Below are 19,389 nucleotides of genomic sequence, written 5' to 3' on the forward strand. Positions count from 1 at the left end.
TCCAAGCCCTAAAAGAAAACAGCCTCCAACCCAGATTGATGTACCCTGCAAAACTATCTTTCAAAATTGATGGAGAAATAAGATACTTGCATGACAAAGAGCACCTTAGGAACTTCGTGAATACCAAACCAGCACTCCAAAGAATTTTACACAATATCCTAGAACAGACATTGAGGATCACAACCCCAGGAAGCAAAGCAGAATGAACCCATCTTTCGGTCTTCAAAAAGACTGGACATCCCCAGAAACCACATTCCCCTGCCTGTCAGTGCCCTGATCACGGAGTACAGCTACATTAACAGCTGTCTACTGGCTGAGAACTGGGGGTCGGGGGTGGTCTTCGCCAGAAAAATAAGGACAGTGTATTTTGAGTTAAAGTGCTTAGTTTAAAGACCTGGCCTTTATTCTTAGGGCTCAGCCCTAGTAGTTTTTGTTTGTTTGGGGGTTTGGGGGGGGGGGGTTGTTTGTTTGTTTTGAGACAAGGCCTCCCTACGCAGTTCAGGCTCAGGCTGGTCTTCCACTATATATCCCAGGCTGGCCTCGAACTCACGGCGACCCTCTTGCCTCAGCCTCCAAAGAGCTGGGGGTATAGGTGTGTGCCAGCAACTCCAGCTTATCAGAACATTTTTTGAAATTCAATTATGTGATGAACTACTGGTGAAGGTTAAATAGGGCAAAACTGAAAGCTGGGAATCCTATTCTGGGCCCCAGATTCACGAAAACCCGTAAGTTCAAGATGCTCTTGCCTCCAACGCGGCGCAGGCAGAGGCGCCCAGGGGCCTCCCCGTGGCCACCGGGCCGCGGGGCGCTCAGGGACTGAGGGGGTCCCGGAACAGTTTACGAAACCCTACCCGCCGATTGGCCACCGAGACCGGAGCTTCAGCCAATCCCAAGAGCCCTTGGGAGCCCCTGTCAATTGGGCAGAGCGGAGCCAATGGACGCCCGCGTTGTAGCCCCTGCAGCCGGAGTCCCGCCGGGAGGCCCCGAGCGCCCACTGTACGGCGGGCAGGGCGTCTGTCGCGAGCCGCGGGGCCTGGCGGGCCCGGCCGAGGCTGGGAGGCCGGCGCGGCCCTCTGTGAAGTCAGCAGGGCTCGCCGGCCTGGCGCGGCTGCGTCACCGCGGGACCGGGCCTCGGCCACCGACCTGCGCTCCCTGCCGGGAACCGGCCTTGAGCTGGGTGTGGCTCACGCCCTTGATCCCGAGGCTGTGGGAGGCAGAGGCAGGCCTGTCTCAAGTTGGAGCCCAGCAGGGGCACCGTTAGGACTCGTTGCGAGCCGGGCTTTACCCCTGAAAGACGGGGACTGGGGGAGGGGTTCGGTCCCCACTCACACAGCCCGCCCCGCCCCGCCCTGCCCCGGGAGGCGCACAGCTCCCGGGCCTCCCCGCCGCCTCTCAGGCTGCGCCCGCGGGACTAGTTCCTGACCTGTGCCACAAGCTCGGTCAAGCCCTGAGCTGCCTCTGCGGACAGAGAAGCCCCCGGCTGTGGCTCGCCTAGGGCGCCGCTTCCCGGCCCCTGCCCTGTACCGGAGGCGCCTTGGCAGCACCTGACTGCGTGGACGGACACCTGCCGCGGGCTTGAGTTAGGGACCAGGGCGGGAAGGCCCCTGGGCAGCCAGCACCTCGTTTTCAGGCGATGGGGAACTCATCCTCCCTGTACCAGCGGGATGAGAGAGGGGGACACAGGACAGAAGGAAAGAATAAGGGACAAAGTTTCTCAACTCAAACCACAAGACAAGAAACTGAGCGGGCATCTCCCGAAATGAAGACAGGGTGTCCCAGGGGAAATCCCCTGTGAACGGTTAGGAGTCCGGATGAAGGTCCCCATCTCACCGGAGATGATGTTGGGCGTGTTCGGCCCAGGCTCGGAGAGAACTCAGAGCCATCGGACACCATCACCCCGAGAGAGGGAGGAAGTGTGTTCCGATCTCTACGAGGGGCCTGACAGCCCTCACCTGAGGCCCTGGGGTGTCGGGTAGTCAGAGACAAGAAAATGCAACGGAGAGCTCTTGGTACAATGAAAGCATGTTATTATTCATATCAGCAAAGGAGGGCTCCGGTGCCTCACTGCTCATTCTTGCCCCTTCAGAGCCCACAGTCGTAGGCTTCAGGACTGTTCTCCATGTAAAGTCTGACGAAATTTTGATAGATCTTCCTATCCAAGAGGAGGGCTTTAACTGCAGGATCTTCCCTCATGGCTGCCATCCAGAGCTTAAGTTTTGGAGTTTTGTCCACACACCTGTGGAAGGAAGAAGAGAGTGAAGTGAGCTACATAGGTTACGATAGCTGAACAAAGACTCCCATAGAGCATCACTATCATCTCCAGTTTTATTTTGTTTTCCTTTAACCTTTAAACGTATTCCTTTTGCCAGGTGTGGTGGTGCATGCCTGTAATCCCAGCACTCAGGAAGCTGAGGCAGGAAGATTGCTGTGAGTTCAAGGCCAGCCTGGGCTACACAGTGAGTTCAAGCCTAGCCTGAACTACATAGCAAGACCCTGCCTCAAAACAAACAAAAAATTTTCTTTAAAAGCATCTTTAAAATTTGTGCAGTCATACATACTAGATTTGAAAGGTATCAAAGATCTTTGATTTACACGATGAATCTGAAATGAATGTGAAATGACTTGCTCAGTGTGAACACTTGTCCAAGTTGGCAGACTGACAGCTCTTTAAAAGAGAACTTGAAAGAAAGACATCCGAGAAATTAAATATTACTCTATCACCAGATTGTGATTTAAAAAAAATAATCCCAAATAGCCCTAATCTCTAAAAAATGGGAGTAATCAAGGTGGCTGGCTGCCAAGCCCAAAACACAGACTTTAGAATACTGGAAATTACCCTGGTAAGTGGAAAGTTACCCCAATCATAGGTTCCTCCTCCTTATGAAAATGTACATCCTCACGGATTTGTAACCAGGAGGGTAGGAATAAATTTTAAAACATTCGACATTACAGAAATCTCTTGCCCTCAGGAATCAAGAGTAGTGAATGTGGGTCTGTGACATGCTCTGGATAGCTCAGGACTCTCCTATCTGCTTGTTCTCGTTCAGGTGTATTAGATATTTTAACTTTTGTTCAGAAAAAAGTTCCACATGTACTACTGCAACGATCACCCTTTAAGCACAGAATACTCAAATTCCGTACTCTTGGAGCTCCATTACTTCCAGCCGTTCAAACCAGGGCCAGATGAGGTAATCGATCATAGAGACAGAACTGCCACCAAGGAAGGTTGTCCTCTTCTTAGTCAGAACCTGAATATCAAACAACACAACAGTATTTATTTTTGTGTCTAGTAAGAATCGCCACCAGAAAGGTGAGTAAGTTCTGTAGAGCAGGTTTATCCTGACATATCCAAGTGGAGCTTTTGTCTCTTTGATCAGAAAGCTCAAATATGGGCTGGTTGTGTAGCTCAGTGGTACAGCAGCACTTGCCTAGGATCCTCAAGGCCCTAGGTTCAATCCTCAATATCAGGAGAAAAGGAAATAAAAGAAAAAAAAATCAAATAGCTTTAGAATTTGTTGCCTAAAGCAAAACAAAATAAAATGGAAGAAAATAAAAAAGCCAATACAAAGGACAAGTATTCAGAATATAAAAAGAACCCCAGGGACTCAATAAGAAAAACGGCAAACAACTTCTCAGAAAAAACTTGTACTTCACAAGAGAATGTCCAAGTGGCCAACTGTTGTTTTAAAAGATGTTCAACTGTATGAATCACCAAGGAAATGCAAATTGAAACCAAAATGCTATCCATCAGAATGGTTGAAGTGGAAGAGACAAAGTTGGCCAGGGTGTGTAACTGCTGCTGGTAGAAATGTAAACTGGTACAGCTGTTTTAACAGTATGTATATCTTGAACCCAGTAATTCTACTTGGAAATATAACATAGGTTTGCCAAAAGATAGGTATAGAAATGTTCGTTGCAGCACTATTTGTAATAGTGCCAATGTAAAAATGTTTGTCCAAGAAGAATGAGCCACTCACCATGGTGGCAGATGTCTGTAATCCCAGCCCTCGGGAGGCTGAGGCAGTAGGATCACTGCAACCTCAACGCCAGCCTGAGCTACGTAGTGAGTTCAAGGCCAGCCTGAGCTACACGGTGAGACCCTGTCTCAAAAAAAAAAAAAAAGAATGAATGAATCGTGGTACAAACTTTGGAGCACTATACAAAGAATGGAAAAGAGCTACACACAGTTAGATGAACATAATATTGAGTGAAAGAAACCAGATCCAAAAGAGTACATATTCTGATTCAATTTGTGTAAAGTTCACAAACAAAACAACCCAAATGGATATTTTCTTTGATACTATGGGTGCTGGTACCACAGCTCTGTTCATTTTGTGAACATTTATCGAGTTGTATGCTTATGCTTTGGGTACTTTCCTTCATGTAATTTTTTAATAAAAATGTACTGGAAATAGATTGAATTAACTGTTAAACAGTTGACAAGGATTTGAAAACAAAGCACAAATAGGATCCTTCTAAAATGTGAGAAAGTGCATTGATACTAGGGTGTTACCAGAGAGGGAGACTGCAATATTATCCAGCTAATTAAGCCAGCACCAGTGTGCCCTTTATAAATAGCATCTGTAGTTTCTCATAATTAGCATTATGTAGACTGGCTGTTCACATCTACTTGTCTTCTGCCTGCTATTAAGCTGTGGTCATCTGCAGAATATGGACTGCATCTTTCCAGGTGTACTTCCACATGGTCAAGCAGAAAGAGGTAAATTTCCAACATGGATTCAAAAAAAGAAATGCAAAACCCGCCAAATCAGCCACCACTAAAGAAATTGAAATGGTAATGAAAATCTACTCCTGCAAAAGACACCAGGCTCAAATGTTTTAGGGAAAACAAATTATTTTAAAAACATGCCATGATACAGTTATGGGACTAAGCACCCATAATAATTGGCATTCATTTTTGGTGTTCTGGATTTTCTTTTTCCTTTGTACTACTGGGGATTTAACCCAGGGCCTTCACACTGAACTACCCTGCCAGCCCTTTATTTTATTTATTTATTTATTTTTGAACAGGGTCTCCCTAAGTTGCTAAATTTCCCCAGCTGGGCTTGAACCTGAGCTCCTCCTGCCTTAGCTTCCTAGAGGGCTGGGATTATACGTGTGAGCCCCTACATCGAGCAGAAATTAATTTTTTAATTTGATATTATTCCTAATTACCATAAAAGTAACTTGGGAAATGGGAGAATGAAGAACAACCGGAAGGAAAAGGAGAGTAGATGCAGGGTGTATTATAATACCGTAAAGGATGGAACAAATGATTACCTCTTCTAGCTTGTTCAGTTCGTTCTTCAATTCCTCTTTTATGTCAGAGTAGTCTCCTTTACTTTGCTGTAGCATGAAAACCCTGAATAACAAAGATGGCACCTAGACAGAGAACAGTATTTTAGTTCATCAGTGGGAGGCTAAATACATTGGGCTCCTTACGTAAGAACACGATACAATCCTCATAGGGTGTTCAGCAAAGGCTTATATTACAAACAGTTCTGTGGACGAAGGTGTGTGGGTTAGGATTTTGTAAATTACAAATAGTCTCACTTTGGTTTGTCTGAGCCAAACTTTTCTTTAAAAGACAGTGGCTCACAGAATTGCTAGAAGGCTGAACCTGAAACAGACTTGGAACTCAGAACGTTCCAAACCCATGCCAAGAAGTGGCTGAGGAGAGGTGCCCATCGCCGCCAGCACAGCAGTCACTCCTACCAGTGTGTAGCTTCGCAGGAAGTGGACTCGGCGACTGCTAGCAACACCAGGCCTGATGCCACCGCCACTCCGGGATTCACTCTGCTGCTGACACTGCCGCTGGCACCACTCTCGGCAGCAGCACCAGTGGCCCACGCTGGGCCTGTGTCCTCACACCACTCATGTCTCAGCGGGGTGCTACCATGTGTGTGTCTGACAGGGAGAGCTTGGACCACAGGCTTGGGCCCAGCTGGGAAAGGAGCCAGCAAGAGAATTCTTCTGAGTTCTACCTTGGAAAGAACACAGAAGATGACTCTGAGAGACTGACTACTTGAAGACCTGACAGATGTTTCACACTTGTGGTACAGGTATCTGTGTGTTTTAATAACAACCTTTGAGTCAATCTCACTTTAAGTGTAGTCTACTCATCCCGTCTGAAAAACCATGCACTTGTAAAAACAAGAGAAACTCAGGAAATCCCGGCCTTGTCCTCACTGGTACTGCCGGTTTGCAGGCCGCCTTCTGTCCACATTTCCATTTTGCCTGCCTAGTCCTTCATCCTTGCTTTCCTTAAATACAAATGGTGATGGGAAATACCACTCTTAAAAGAGACACTGCAGAAAAAAGTACATTCCCAAGAGTAACAGTTAAGTGAGTTCAAAGCAAGGGGGAGTATTTTGGTATCTTGAGGGACATTAATGGCAATATGTCTTTTACTGCAATAAATGTTTTAAAATTTAAAATGTTCACTGTATTTTTAATCACATCGTGTATCTGCACCATATAATTTTCTATATATCAGTTCCTTTTCCAACGTTCTTCATTTCTCCTTCCCCTAAAAATGTATTTTTAATGTGGCTTGGATGTTCCAACTCTCCAGTCATTTTATGTATATAAATATCTCAAAGCTTTTTGATTGCCTTAGTCTCTGTGTTTCATTTATAAATTCCCAGAAGAGATGATTGGCCAGGTGTGGCAGGGGAGGGGTGGGGTGCATTTCTGGTCCAAAGAGCCATGCCCTGGAGATGGGTCACGTGGTGGAGACTCCACCTTTTCCCCTGAAAGGAACAGGGAAAGAATGGTGGGCATCTCCAACTTTACTTGTCATGCTTATTTTCTTTCTACACAGTGTAGAGAATCTAACTTTTAGACTCACCAGCATTTCTTGTAAATATTATAGGCCCTTTCCATGAGCTTTGACAGCAGCCACTTCCAGTGTTCTTGTACCCTCCCCTAGTGAAGGAGGTGACTCCCTGTGCCTTCCTCATTCTTTTGAAGTATATCCTCAAACAATATAGTCTCCCTATAAGTCCTCCATCTTCTAGGTATTTTTAAAACCATTTTTTTCTCTAGAAATAAAATATTCCTCTGTATCAGCTGTACTAATCAGAGTAATACTTTTACAGGGATATAGCAGGGCATTCCTATTCTTGGTGTCTAAACACAAAGCTGTTGGTCATTTCTTTGCTGCTGCTAGCTGAACTAATCTGAGCTGATGTTAAGTAAGATGCAAATGCTTCTCCAGGAATGCTGTTATTCAGACAGATGAGAGTTCTGGTGAACACTGTGCTCAGTGCTAGACTGTGGCTATCACTGAGTAACAGTGTCTCAGGTCCTGCTCTGCATGTTTCATATCAACTGATTTTTACCTTATAAAGAATAATTATTATACCTATAGTACTTATAAGTGATAACTGGAAGCACTGGGAGGTAATGTAAGGAGTAACTTTCTCCAAGGACACAACATGAAAGTGGCTGAGCAGGCCACAAACATAAGCAGTAAACCCACAGTGATAAAAACAGCCCTCGTCTTCGTGGAGCTCACAGCATGAGCTCATCGATACATGGGTAAAACGGCAGGCAACCATGCGGGCCCAGTGCCTTGACTAGGAATGACTAGGAAGAGTTGGCCTGGCTGGGAATGCAGAGCGAGAGCCCTGACCAGCCTAGCCAAGCTTCTGGAAGGCAGTGGTGAACCAAGCAGAGAAACGGAGGTAAACCAGCCAAGTGAGAAGAAGGAAGACTCCAGCAAGTGCCAAGAGAAGGTGTGGCATGTGGGAACACTGAAACAACATAGCATGGCTGGATCCCAGAGTGTCAGGAGAGGAGGGAGAGGGAAAACTTTGGAAAAGTAACCAGGAATTAAATCAAGGACTTCCAGGACAGGTCAAACTGACAAGGGCATATCCTCTTTGGCTTTTCTCTCACAAATCACTGAGCCATAAACAACAGCATTGATGTGGCTTTTTAAAACAACTTTTTGAAATAGCTGAAATTTCCTATCCACATACCTTAGAAAACAACTCAAAGGTCATCTTTTGGCAAGCTTTCTCATAAGGGTCATCTGGCAGCAGCTTCTTCCCGGGATACACTTCGTCCAGGTATTCACATGTGATGACAGACTCACAGATCAACTGGCCCTGGCTGTTTTCCAGCACTGGCACCAGACCAAGGGGATTCTTCTTAAAGAACCACTCGGGCTTACTTTTCAGGTTGATGTTGACGACTTCATGCCTGAAAGACACATACAAGACTTGGAAGAAAGCACAACATTTTTTTCTACTTTTGAACAAATCCTAAGTGGTCCTATCATCCATCCACTTAGCTGGTGAGACCCCAGTTTTAGGAGTCAGGGCTGCCTTGATCCCCTCCATGACTGTTTTTTATTTTAAGAAGCTATTATCGATATCTCTGCTCCTGCAAGTGGAACCATGCAATATCTGTCTTTCTGCATCTCAACCCATTTAGAATAATGTCCTCAAGACAGTGTCCAGCTGTCACATACTGCAGAACTTCCTCCTCTTTAAAGGTGGAATCGTATGTATACATTACATTTTCTCTACTCATTTATCTGTTGATGGACACTGGCATTACCTACTGTGAATGATGCTGCAATAAGCATGGGTGTGCTAATACCTCTTTGAGATGCTGATCTGAGGCAACTACTTGAACTGTATCCACTACCCACTATATGAGACTCAGCATGTTAAAAGTCATTTTATTCTGATTCAGTTCAAAATGAATCGATTGAATTGAACTATCTGGCTAATGTGAATAAAAAATTCCTTGCTTTTTATAAAGATACTAAGGAATACTAAAAATCAATTCACAAAATGAACTTTTGGATTAAATCCTCATGTGTCGATGTTTTTAAGAATGTTGCATGTTTCTAAAAGTCAAAGTAAAGCCAGGTGTAGTGGTGCACACCTGCGATCCCAGTACTCAGGAGGCAGGAGGATTGCGGAGAGTTGGAGGCCAACCTGAACTGCATAGTGAGATCCTGTCTCAATAAATAAATCACAAAGTAAACCAAAACAGGTGAGGTTCAGGCTATATTCAAACTGTAATAAGACCTACCTTGTATTTTGCCTGAGAAATTGGAGAAAGTAAGAGAAAAGAAAGTATCATATAATTGTTAAAGCCAGGTCTATACAATTTTCAAAGCTGACTCAATGTCCAACAGAACAGACTACTAAAAGAAATGTACACTAAAACGTTTTGTTTCCTATTTTCCACACACAGCAGTAGCTAAAATAGCATTTCATCTCCACATTTAAATATGTAATCCTAGCCAGGCATGGCAGCACACACCTGTAATCCCGGAAGGCCGAAGCAGGAGACTCACCATGAGTTCGAGGCCAGCCTGGGCCACATAGCAAGACCTTGTCTCAAAAACATTTATGTAAATAAAATTAAATAAATATGTAATCCCCCATGGAAACAAAGGAACAGCCAGTCTGCACACTAGTGTATGTGTGTGTGTGCATATATTAAAAAGTTCATGTGCTGACAGAATACTAGGCACACATACCAACCATGAGAAGAAAAATAAGGCTCCCTGCCAAAGAACAATCAATATTTCTGAAAATTTATACTTTGCAGACAAAAGGTAGGTCCTGGGCTTTTGTGATCAAAAGTGTCTCAAAACACACATGCATTTTGGTTGGTGTTTTGAGCCCAGAGCAAACCTGGCCAACCAGTTGGAAGACTGTGGACCTGGTGAAACTAGCACTTCACTGGCAAGTCTTCCAGGTTCAAGGTAAACACGGATCTAACCCATGGCCGCAGCCCATGTCTGTTGTGTGCACTGCCAGCAAGGCACTGCTTCCCTCCCTGTGGCTCTCCTCCTACCAGTAAGGTAAAGTAAGTTCACAGTTCCTTTAGAAATCTGTCCCAGGAGAACAGGTAACTGTTTCCACCCTAGATTTCCAGAGGGCAGCACAGACCCACGACTTTGGGGCCCTAAACCCACTCCCGGGCTTTTCCATTGCATGAGTACTAGGAAAGTCTCTAAAATCCAGTTTGAATTTCTCTTGGAATAAGAGTTCTAATACAGCAAATATTAGGGTTTTAGATAAACATCACTAATTCTTTTGCTGTGTGTTCAAGATTGTGATTTCATCCAAGTGAGATGGAAATTTTAGTGAAGCAATAGCTAATCAATAAATAATTTGTTCTTGGGCCAGGGATTTAGCTCAGTGGTTTCGCTGCCTGCTGCGCAAGTGCAAGGACCCGAGTTTGATCCCCGGTACCAAAAAAAAGAAAGAAAGAAAGAAAGAAAGAAAGAAAGAAAGAAAGAAAGAAAGAAAGAATTCGTTCTTTAGAATGCATCTTACATTTCTTTTAGAGAAAAGAATTGCCTGCCTAACCAATCCTCCCCTTGGAAGACTAAAATTCGTTTACAAACTCTAAGTACAAATGGAAAATGTCTTAAGAATGGTCGCTGTTTTAAACTACAGCCAAGCTCTCTACAACACAGGCATCTAATAAAAGTCAGCTCTAAAGATTCCCCAGGTCAATGGAAGAAAGTGGTTCCCCTGAATCCTGGGCATCAGGGAAAAAAGCCTGGGGCTCGCCCAGTGTGGATTGCCCCTAGGTCAGCAGCCTAGGACTGGTCTTCAGTGATGAGGCTTCCCAAAAGCCTGGGTCTTTAGGCCTAGGCACCGGTTGTTATTTAGCTAAAGCAACGCTGCGCTTCACGAAGTCCCGGGACAAGTCCCTAAAGCACTGTGCCCGCAAGTCAAGGTATGAACTCGTCCTGAGGCCAGGTCCTGCTGGGGAGGGACCCGAATGCAGAAGCAAATGGGATGAAAGTGGAGAACACGGGGCCGGACCCGGAATCAGGGAACACCAGATCTTCCCGGAGCGACCCTTGGCGGGCGGGCAAACCTCCGCGGCTCTGCGCCTGGTCTGTCCGAAAGGCGAGGCCGAGGACTGCCGCGGCCGGCCAGCGACGCCTGGCCCTCGAGGACGGCGCTCTAACCTCCGCATCCCCACGAACGGCAGAGGACGCTCCGCGGGAAGAACCTCGGACAGAGGCCGGGCCAGGTCGGGCTCTCCCCACCCTCCCGCGCAGGCTCACCCGATCCCTTTGGCCTCCAGCACCAGCAGCGTCCTCTGGGCGTACGGGCAGAAGCGCATGCTGTAGACGCGCAGCCCGCCGGCGGGGACCGGGCCCGGGGGCGGGCTGCCTGCAGAGAGGCTCCGAGCTGCCATCGCCGCCGCCGCGGAAGTGGGAGGTCGCCGCTCCGCCGCCTTTTACCGCCTGCCTCCCGGAGTCCACGCCCGGCCGCCGCCCCGGACCCACCCCACCGGCCCAGCCCTGAATTAAAGGGACCCCGCGGGCCGTCTGGAGCTGCTTTCCCCCCTCGCCGCTCCGGGAGCCCAGCGAGGGCCCCGAAGGTCCCAGGGTGCACCCCACGCGCCCCAGCCAGGGGAGCCCGCGGCTTCGTGGGGTGTCCCTTAAACAGCGCGCGGCTCTGTGCCAGCCTCCGCTGGCCAAGCTCGTGGCCGCCCCCTCCCCCGAAGGCCTCCGACGGTGCCCCTGAGCGTCCTCCCCCGCCTCCTGCACCGGTCATGCCGGGCCGCTCCAACACGCACAGCCCCTGCTCTCCAGCTGGCCCTTGGCTCGCTGCAGGTCGCCGGCCACCTGGATGGCCTTTCTTTCTTTTCTCCTGCCCCTCCTAGCGGTAAGGCCGCTGCCCCTCGGCTGGGCATAGGGCACACTGAGCCCCAAGAAAGAACATAACTCTGGATGTTCTTGTGAGAGTATAATTCACGTTCAGAATGCTGGGCTGCTTCCAAACGTTCGGTGTCGAAGCCCTAGCAAGGGCACAGGCTCAGGGGTAAGCAGGTGGCTGGGTGAATGTCCCCTCCTGGGCCGATGAACAAAGGTTAGGCCAGACCGTGGGTGCGTTCACCGAGTCTCCTTTAATGCAAGGCCAGGAAAAAGGGGGTCGGGGCACTACGATATGCAAAAGAAAACTGATTATCAATGATTTCCGTGTCTGTTCGATTTGAAAGCTGACCTTCGGGACTTGGGTGTCTTTTTGGTTAGCGCACACGGGGATATGCTGTCATTTGTGGAGCACCTCTGCTGCTTTAATTCTGTCTCCATCCCTGGGTTAGTTTTTCCTGGACCAGGGTAAGACAGAACCGGGGTGGCTTTAGGTAACAGAAACGTGTCCAGTGGTTCCAGAGGCTCGGGGATGGGGGTGAGGGCCTTCCTTCTGAGGACTGGGAGGGAGGATTTACTGTCTCCTGAGAGAGGGGGCCTCTGAGCCAATCTTTGGTGACCCTTGGGTAGAGAGCATCACCTGCTTTCTGCATTTATCCTCACGTGGCTCCTTCTGGAGCCGTGCTACTGTGGTGCGTTATAGCTGACCACCTCCACGTCTTATGTGGCTCTGCATAATCTGCAAACATCTGCATATAGAGTGGCATCCCAGGTTATGAACTTAATTTGTTTTATGATTTCACAGAAGATGGCTGCATTTGTGTTTGTGTGGGGTAGATGGCTGTGGGCGTGTTTGTCACTCGATGCAGAGTTTGCAAATGAAAACAAAATTCTGCCGAATGCTTTTGTGAAGCGAATTGTTTGCAAACAGAAGTGTTCATGAACTGAGGCATTACTGTACATTGCTGTTAGCCACAGTTAACCCACGTATGCCAGAGGTTGCCATTTTTGCATGAAATGCATATATATTACCTAGAAAAATTCAAGGAAGAATTTGAAAAGAAAATTTTGTAATGTGTTCCATTGTTTGTGACATTCTAAATAGGGAATGCTAGGGGCAAATGGGTGAAAATGATATATGGTACTGCACATTGTGCAGCTGTAACTATCACTAATTAACCGGAGGAGAAATTGATTCTGCTGGTTTGACGACGAAGAGTGAGAAAAATTGGCTTTCTACCTTGTAAATACCATCTGTCCTCACTGCCCATGAACATCCAGTTTATACAGCATCCTCTGTGACTCTTCAGGAATGGCGACTGAATAATTTTATACCTTCTAATAAATAATAAATTTATATGGACAAGACCAAGTTAGGAATATTGAAAGTCATAGTAACTGTTTCATTGCTATTAAGAAATAATCTTTAATTTTTAAAAAGTTAAAAGGATTTATTCTGAAAATAAAGTTTTTTTTAAAAATTAGCATTCTGTGACAGGTCATAGCAGGAAGAAACAGCCTTTATCAAAGAGATTCCATGGAAGGATACTGGCCAAATGAGTGAAAGAATTACCAAGGCCTGGCATCAGGGCAGTGGGAAAATTCTATCTAATCTCTGCAGTAAGGAGCCATGTGGGAATAAGTGGCCCGGAAAGAAAGGAATTTGAAAAGGAAAAATGTGGGAGTATTGAGAGTGTATTCCCCTCCTGGAGAAACCAGAAGCCTTTTTTCCTTCTTATTTCCAGTAACAATTTTCCTAACTTCCTCCGTTTGGTTCACAACTTTATTCATTGACCTTGTGAGACCATAAGCTCAGTTTGTACAGAATTAACTATTTCATATTCATTCATTCATACTGCTTCTTGCATGATTATCATTTCCCAGATAAAAACAAGTGACTAATTTTTGCCTCTCTTTGATTCCAATTTTTGGATCCAAGGGTCCTCATGAATTAATGTGCACACAGAGGTGGAGGAATGGTTTGCAATATAGAACAAATTTAATTATTCCTACATTTATAAATGTATATACATCTATATGTAGCAGGTATGAAGCCTGATACCAGTTCTTTCTTCTGACAGCTAGATGGATAACAAACATTTCAATTACAAATACTTTGTTTATATAAAATATTTAGTAAGATCTAAATAAATAGATCTTTAGACTTTCAGCAATTTAGATTTGGATTCTCTAATTTTTTTTGTTTGTTTGTTTTTTGAGACAGGGTCTCCCTTTGTAGTTCAGGCTGACCTTCAACTCACTATGTAGCTCAGGCTGGCCTTGAACTCAGGGCAATCCTCCTGCCTCAGCCTCCTGGGTGTGGGGATTACGGGCGTCCACCACCATGCCTGGCTGGATTCTCTCATTTTTATTCTTATAATTTACGTTTGACTTTTACATTTTAAATCCTAATTTAAAACAGTTGGACACATGGTTTATAGGCCTCTGTTTATATCTTGCCATGGAGTTAGTGGTGGGCCCGAAGTGATGACCCCCTGTGAGTTTTAAATTTTCTCAGTGCTCTCCATTAAGGCTGTGCCGGTTTAGCTTGATTTCAACTTGGTTGGCTTGAGAGATGCTAGATTACTGAAGCGCACTTCTGGGCGTCTCTGGGCTTCTCTGGTCATAACCTTGGCACTTTTTCAGGTCCTTGGCTCTTCGCTCTCGGACCCAAGTCTACTGCCAAGGTTGCTGAAGAGAGGTAGAACCTGTTGGTCTTAGACGTTGTTCACAGTATTCATCAATCTTCTGGAGTGAGGCCTGGAACAGATTTTCCTCATTTGTCCTGCCCAGTCTATTCCCCCCGGAAGATCTGTACTTCCCCTTCCAGTCTAAAAAAGGCCAGCATGCTTCTGTAACCTGGCTCGGGGCAGAGGTCAGGGCGTCTCTGTAAGGAATAAAAGGAAAGAGAATAAAACTTGCAGCAAGGGAGGGCTTTATTTAAGATAGAGACCCAAGAGGGGCCTTTGGCTCCAAAGTGCCAAAAGCAACTGTCTCTTACAGGTAAGGGTTTCTAGAGTCTTGAAGGGAATGGGGAGTTAGGAGCCCACTATTCTCAGGATCAGGGCTCTGAGTCTGTGGTCACTGGTCTGTCTCATGTTGTGCAAGGTTTCCCATTCCAGAGGCAGATGCCCCTTGGTCCCGATGTTCTGTACAGTAAGCAGATTTCATGGGCTTCATACTTCCGGGACACAGCAGAATGTGGGTAAGGGTTGTAACTTGTGGGAAATGGCTTTGCCCTTCAGTCTCCTTGTGCTGTTCAGCCACAGGCGCCCAAGAACCCCAGCTGGAGGCCTCCCTTTACATCTAGACCCCACAGCCAAGGTGTTAAGGAGTGTGATACACACAAGACTGCCTTTTCTATTGGTTCCCTTCAGTTTCTCTTTTGCTGTAGGGCCGGGAAAGTTCAGTCTCCTAGGGTCAGGGCTGTTCCAGCCCTGGTCAGTTTTAGTTCCCCAGGGCCCATGTTTCCTGCCTGCCTCACATCCTCTGCCAACCACTTCCTGTGGGACCAGGGCAGGACTGGCCTCTCACACTCCTCCCGGGGTTGGCTAGAAAATGCTCAGGCTGTAGGTAAAGGTGTACGAGAAGTCCTAGGGCCACTTCTTCCTGACACTCAGAAACATGAGGTTTTGCCAGACGGTTTTGTGCAGTTCCTAAACACTAAGCCCTGTGTGTCTGCCACTCCTATTTCAGCACAGAAACTCTTTCGGGTAGAATCCTAATGAAGGGCACCATCATTTGACTGTGGTCATCAGAAACCTAGGAGCATCCTTAATTCTTTCTTCTCCCTTCCTGTCCTTATCAACCCATCACCAAATCCTACAGACTTTTACCTTCTCTAAGAACTCTTTCATACATTCACTGTGGGCTTCAACTAGGGGAGATCTTGCATACATTTCCACCCTGGGCAGACACTTAACAATGTCTACTAATGTTTTGAATTGTCACAACTGTGGAATTGTGACTGTCAGATGCTGCTAAACATCCTGTAAAGCATGGAATTCCTCCCTCCAGTCTAGCCCAAGATACCGCAAGTGCTGAGCTTGAGAAATCCTGCTTTATCTCCACTCATTAGGACCATGGAATAGACTGAACGATCTTTCCGAATTCAGTTGTTTTCCTACCCAACTGATATTCTGCTGCAGCCAGAATGATCTTTTATAATCATAGATCTGGTCATAACATTCCCTTGCTTAAAACGATTTGGTGTATTTTTCATGGCTCTTAGGATGGGGCCAGAATTCTCAAGCCAACCCTCACCTAAGCTTTAGCTTCTTCTCAGCCTCCCCTGCGGTATTTTCTTCTCATCCCTCTGCTTTGATGATGGTGTTATCCCCAGTTCATCCAAGCTGAGGCCCTGCCTTTATACCTGCCCACAACCTGTCCTCCACCTGCCCTGCCCCCTCTAGCGATCACTCCTCATCCCTGGACCCTCAGTGAAAATGGCAATACCCACAGAAACTGTCCTCAACGCAACTCACTTAACTAGAGTAGCATGAAAGGAGATTTTTCAGTGATGTTTGCTAGAGTGTGGTAAGGCAGACTTCACTGCAGACCACTCTGACAGAAACAGGAATCACAGGAATGAGAGAGAGCTGGCAAGGGAGTTTGGCTGGACTCCAATCCGGCATGGAAAAGTGGGGATTTCTACCCAGGTAACAGGGCGGGCCAGTGTGTGGGAACTATCCAGGCAAAGCCCAGAAGTAAGTGGCACTCAGCTACAGCACCTGACAGGCTTCTCGCTGCAGACTGGGAGGCTGGGGAGTGGACATCACTGAGAGGTGGTGGTCAGATATGGGGCCACTTCCTGTTAGGTTGACAACAGGGTTCTTTGCTAAAAGTGAATTATACGAGAGGTACACAGGCTCAGGAGAAGGTTCAGAGGACTGGCTAAAATTTGGCCAAGCAGAGAATCTTTGTCACTAGGTGAGGAAACCAGTGTATGTATCCGTAACACCATGCTCCTTTTGTTCCTGTCTTAATTTGTAATTCTACATTCGTGTAATTAATGGGGCTGTCTAGCCCTCCACCCTGAGCCCCACCAAGGACGGAGTGTTACCCGTCTTACTGTTTCTCCAAGTGGCCAGCACGAGGCATGAACACTCATAGGCTTTGTGAGAGAAACGAAGGAGAGAAGTTTGTGTAAAAGAAATGTGAAAGTTGTCAGAATCAAAATGGAGTCACACGTATTGACCCTAACCAAACAAAAAAGTAAATGAGCGAATACACAGGAAGAAAGAGTTCTTGTGGATGCAAGTGCCTTATCATGACCATCACAGAAGACTGCCGGACTCTGACCTTACAGAGCAGCCACTGCACCTTCCACAAGGACACTTCTGCATGGACATCTGCCCAGCACCTGGCGCCCCCTCAGAGGGATGCACTCTTGTTAACCAGCGTGGCCAAGGAGCAGTGCTTCAAAACACCTGGTGTAACCCTCCTCGTTTTTATCTTTTAAAATCCCGTTTCCCCCTTCTTTCAACTCCCCCATAATTGATCAGGGCAAGTGCAGCCCCATGGTAAGGCTCTGCTATCCCCAAATCTCGTCTTCTTTGGAGAAGCTCTCTGTGGTGGTTTTAGATTTAGGTGGCTGGTGCAAGACAGAAGGAAGCATGAGGGAGGGCAGGACAGGGGAGGCTGGAGGCTGGGCGATGACCAGCCGCTGAGCAGCCGACGGCGACTCCCGGCCTACGGGCCTGTGGAGATGAACTCCTGCCCGCCACGTCCGGGACCGCGCTGGTCACGGTGCGAGTTCCGGACCGTCGGCTCCTCCCACTTCCAGGAACTAGGAGCCCTGCCCGGGGCGGGACCTCACGGATGGGCCCGCCCGCTGCCCCCTTGCGGCTCTCTCATTGGTCGAATCGCCCAGCGGTTGCACAAATCCGCTAGGCTCGAGCGAGAGCGGGCAGAAGGGCGAAGCCAATGGGCGGGGCTACGGTCTCCAGGATACGAGTGTAAACAACGAAGGCTGCGCCTCCGGGGCCTCGGGGTAACCAGGCCGGGTCTGGCGCTGGCTGCCGCGCCCGCCGAGGAAAAGGCAGCCCATGGCGCAAGGCCGGGAGCGAGAGGAAGCTTCCTACTACGCCCACGGCGCCGGCGCGGGGGGCGCGAGCCTGTCCGTGAGGTGCGGAGTCCAGGCCCGGCCCCGCCTTGGGCCTGGGGAGCCCGGGACCCCCGCTTCCGCCGCCCCGTGGGCCGCGCGCTTCTCCGCGCCCTAACCTTTCCTGCAGACTCCCTCAGTCCTTACTCTCCTGCCGCCTTTCGCTCCTCACTTTTCCACGACCCGACCCTTGCTGGAGACCCGGCTTTCCTCTCCCCGGCCTGCGTTTCTGCCTGCCCACCCTGACCGCGCCCCTTCTGCGAGCCGGCGCCCTGACCTTCCCTGCCTGTCCCCCACTTCCTGCACAGCCCCTCGGCAGCTTTGGCGGACCCAGGCTGGGCTCCCGTCTCCAGCTCTGCCGCACTCCTGAGCCTGCTCCCCAAACCCGAGTCCTTCATGCGCCTCTGCACATCTTCCAGCTGATCTTTATCCTTTGAAGAAAACAGTCTCTAGCTCAGACTGACCTCCTAGCAAGTATTACAGAAGGATGTGCCTTTTGTCTTCTAACCTTTTAAAAATGCTGACCTCATTTCTTCTTCTTTTGTGGGGGGGGTCTGCCCTTACCGATATTTTTAGTTCTAAAATATGGCAACATACATCTGTGTAAAAAAGCAATTTTTCCTGTTTGTATTACAACCACAAAGTGCGTTTTCATACCCAAAATTGTTTTTTAAGGTTTATTTTTAAACTGAAAACTAATTATAAAAGAAGGGCCCAGGGTGAAGCCTGTTTTCCATTAGAATGAAGCTCATTTTGCTCTCTGTTGTTTTCACTTTTTCTCTTCCAAGCATACGAGACCCTGAAAACCCTTTTGAGGCATTCTTAGGTTTGGTCAGTTTTCTTTACTGAAAAAGTTCTGTGTATGAGACCCGTAGGACCCCTGCAACTTAGGGTCTATTTTTAAATTTTTGTAGTTCATTGACTCAAACTGGTCTCAAGGCCAGCAGATGTGGTCTTTTTATCTTGGGGATTGTTTGGGGCAGAAAGGGAGTGAAATAGAATAGATGTGTTTTGATGACTTTTTGTTTGCTTTGTTAAAGAAAGAAAATTATTTGACATTATACTGTATGATGTTGATGGTGACATATCTTTTCCCAAAGATGGGTGCAAGGATTCCCTAAGCAGAATGTTCACTTTGTCAACGACAACACCATTTGCTACCCTTCTGGAAATTATGTAATATTTATTAATATTGAAACCAAGCAAAAGACAGTTCTCCAGTGTATTAATGGAATTGTGGGCGTCGTGGCAACTAACGTTCCTTGTGAAGTTGTGGCTTTTTCAGACCGGAGGCTAAAACCCTTCATCCACATATACAACTTTCCTGCACTGACCAGAAGGACCAAATTAAAAGGTATTGGGGGGCCACTTCCTCTGCCCCAAAATGAAGGATTTCGCTATAAGATTTGACCAAACCTAGTTCTTGTAAATGAAGGTGGTTTGTATTTTGAAGATTTTTGTTTTGAATAGAATCAAGCAGATCACTAAGGAAGTCAGACCTTACATGACTCAGTGTGGGCTGCTTGCCACCAACATTGGTACCACCTGGGAAGCTGCTGAACCATGCAGACCGACTCTCACCCTGAGCCTCCTGAGTCAGAATCTGCATTTTAGCTAGACTTCCAGGGTGGTTGAG

The 19,389-nt window shown here is 47.3% G+C and overlaps 2 protein-coding genes across 3 annotated transcripts in view; one reads left to right on the plus strand and one right to left on the minus strand.

Annotated features, from left to right (window-relative positions):
• Window positions 1-2,010: 2,010 nt before the first annotated feature.
• On the minus strand, window positions 2,011-11,565 carry Gsto1 (glutathione S-transferase omega 1). Its single transcript, XM_004866504.4, has 5 exons — window positions 11,057-11,565; window positions 7,986-8,208; window positions 5,281-5,382; window positions 3,142-3,248; window positions 2,011-2,236 (listed from the first exon to the last, which is right to left on the minus strand). Exons 1-5 carry the CDS (start codon window positions 11,188-11,190, stop codon window positions 2,083-2,085), a joined length of 720 nt encoding a protein of 239 aa, XP_004866561.1. The 5' UTR covers window positions 11,191-11,565; the 3' UTR covers window positions 2,011-2,082.
• Window positions 11,566-17,584: 6,019 nt separating this feature from the next.
• Window positions 17,585-19,389, plus strand: part of Cfap43 (cilia and flagella associated protein 43) — a 97,324-nt gene continuing 95,519 nt past the window's right edge. For both annotated transcript variants that reach the window (XM_004866501.4, XM_004866502.4), the window contains exons 1-2: window positions 17,585-17,777; window positions 18,854-19,107. In XM_004866501.4, the coding sequence (XP_004866558.2) occupies window positions 17,698-17,777; window positions 18,854-19,107 (334 nt within the window). In that variant the 5' untranslated portion in view covers window positions 17,585-17,697. The remainder of the gene's footprint in view (window positions 17,778-18,853; window positions 19,108-19,389) is intronic.

The sequence above is a fragment of the Heterocephalus glaber genome, unplaced genomic scaffold, assembly GCF_053883595.1.
Source record: "Heterocephalus glaber isolate CG9 unplaced genomic scaffold, H.glaber_assembly_v1.0 deba00001498, whole genome shotgun sequence".
Lineage (NCBI taxonomy): Eukaryota > Metazoa > Chordata > Mammalia > Rodentia > Bathyergidae > Heterocephalus > Heterocephalus glaber.

Coding starts and splice junctions, on each gene's coding strand:
- Gsto1 (XM_004866504.4), bottom strand. CDS start 11,190: ATGGCAGCTCGGAGCCTCTCTGCAGGCAGCCCGCCCCCGGGCCCGGTC. Junction 5,383..7,985: donor CCTTTGAGTTGTTTTCTAAG/GTATGTGGATAG, acceptor TTCTCTGTCTAG/GTGCCATCTTTGTTATTCAG. Junction 3,249..5,280: donor AACTGAACAAGCTAGAAGAG/GTAATCATTTGT, acceptor TTTGATATTCAG/GTTCTGACTAAGAAGAGGAC.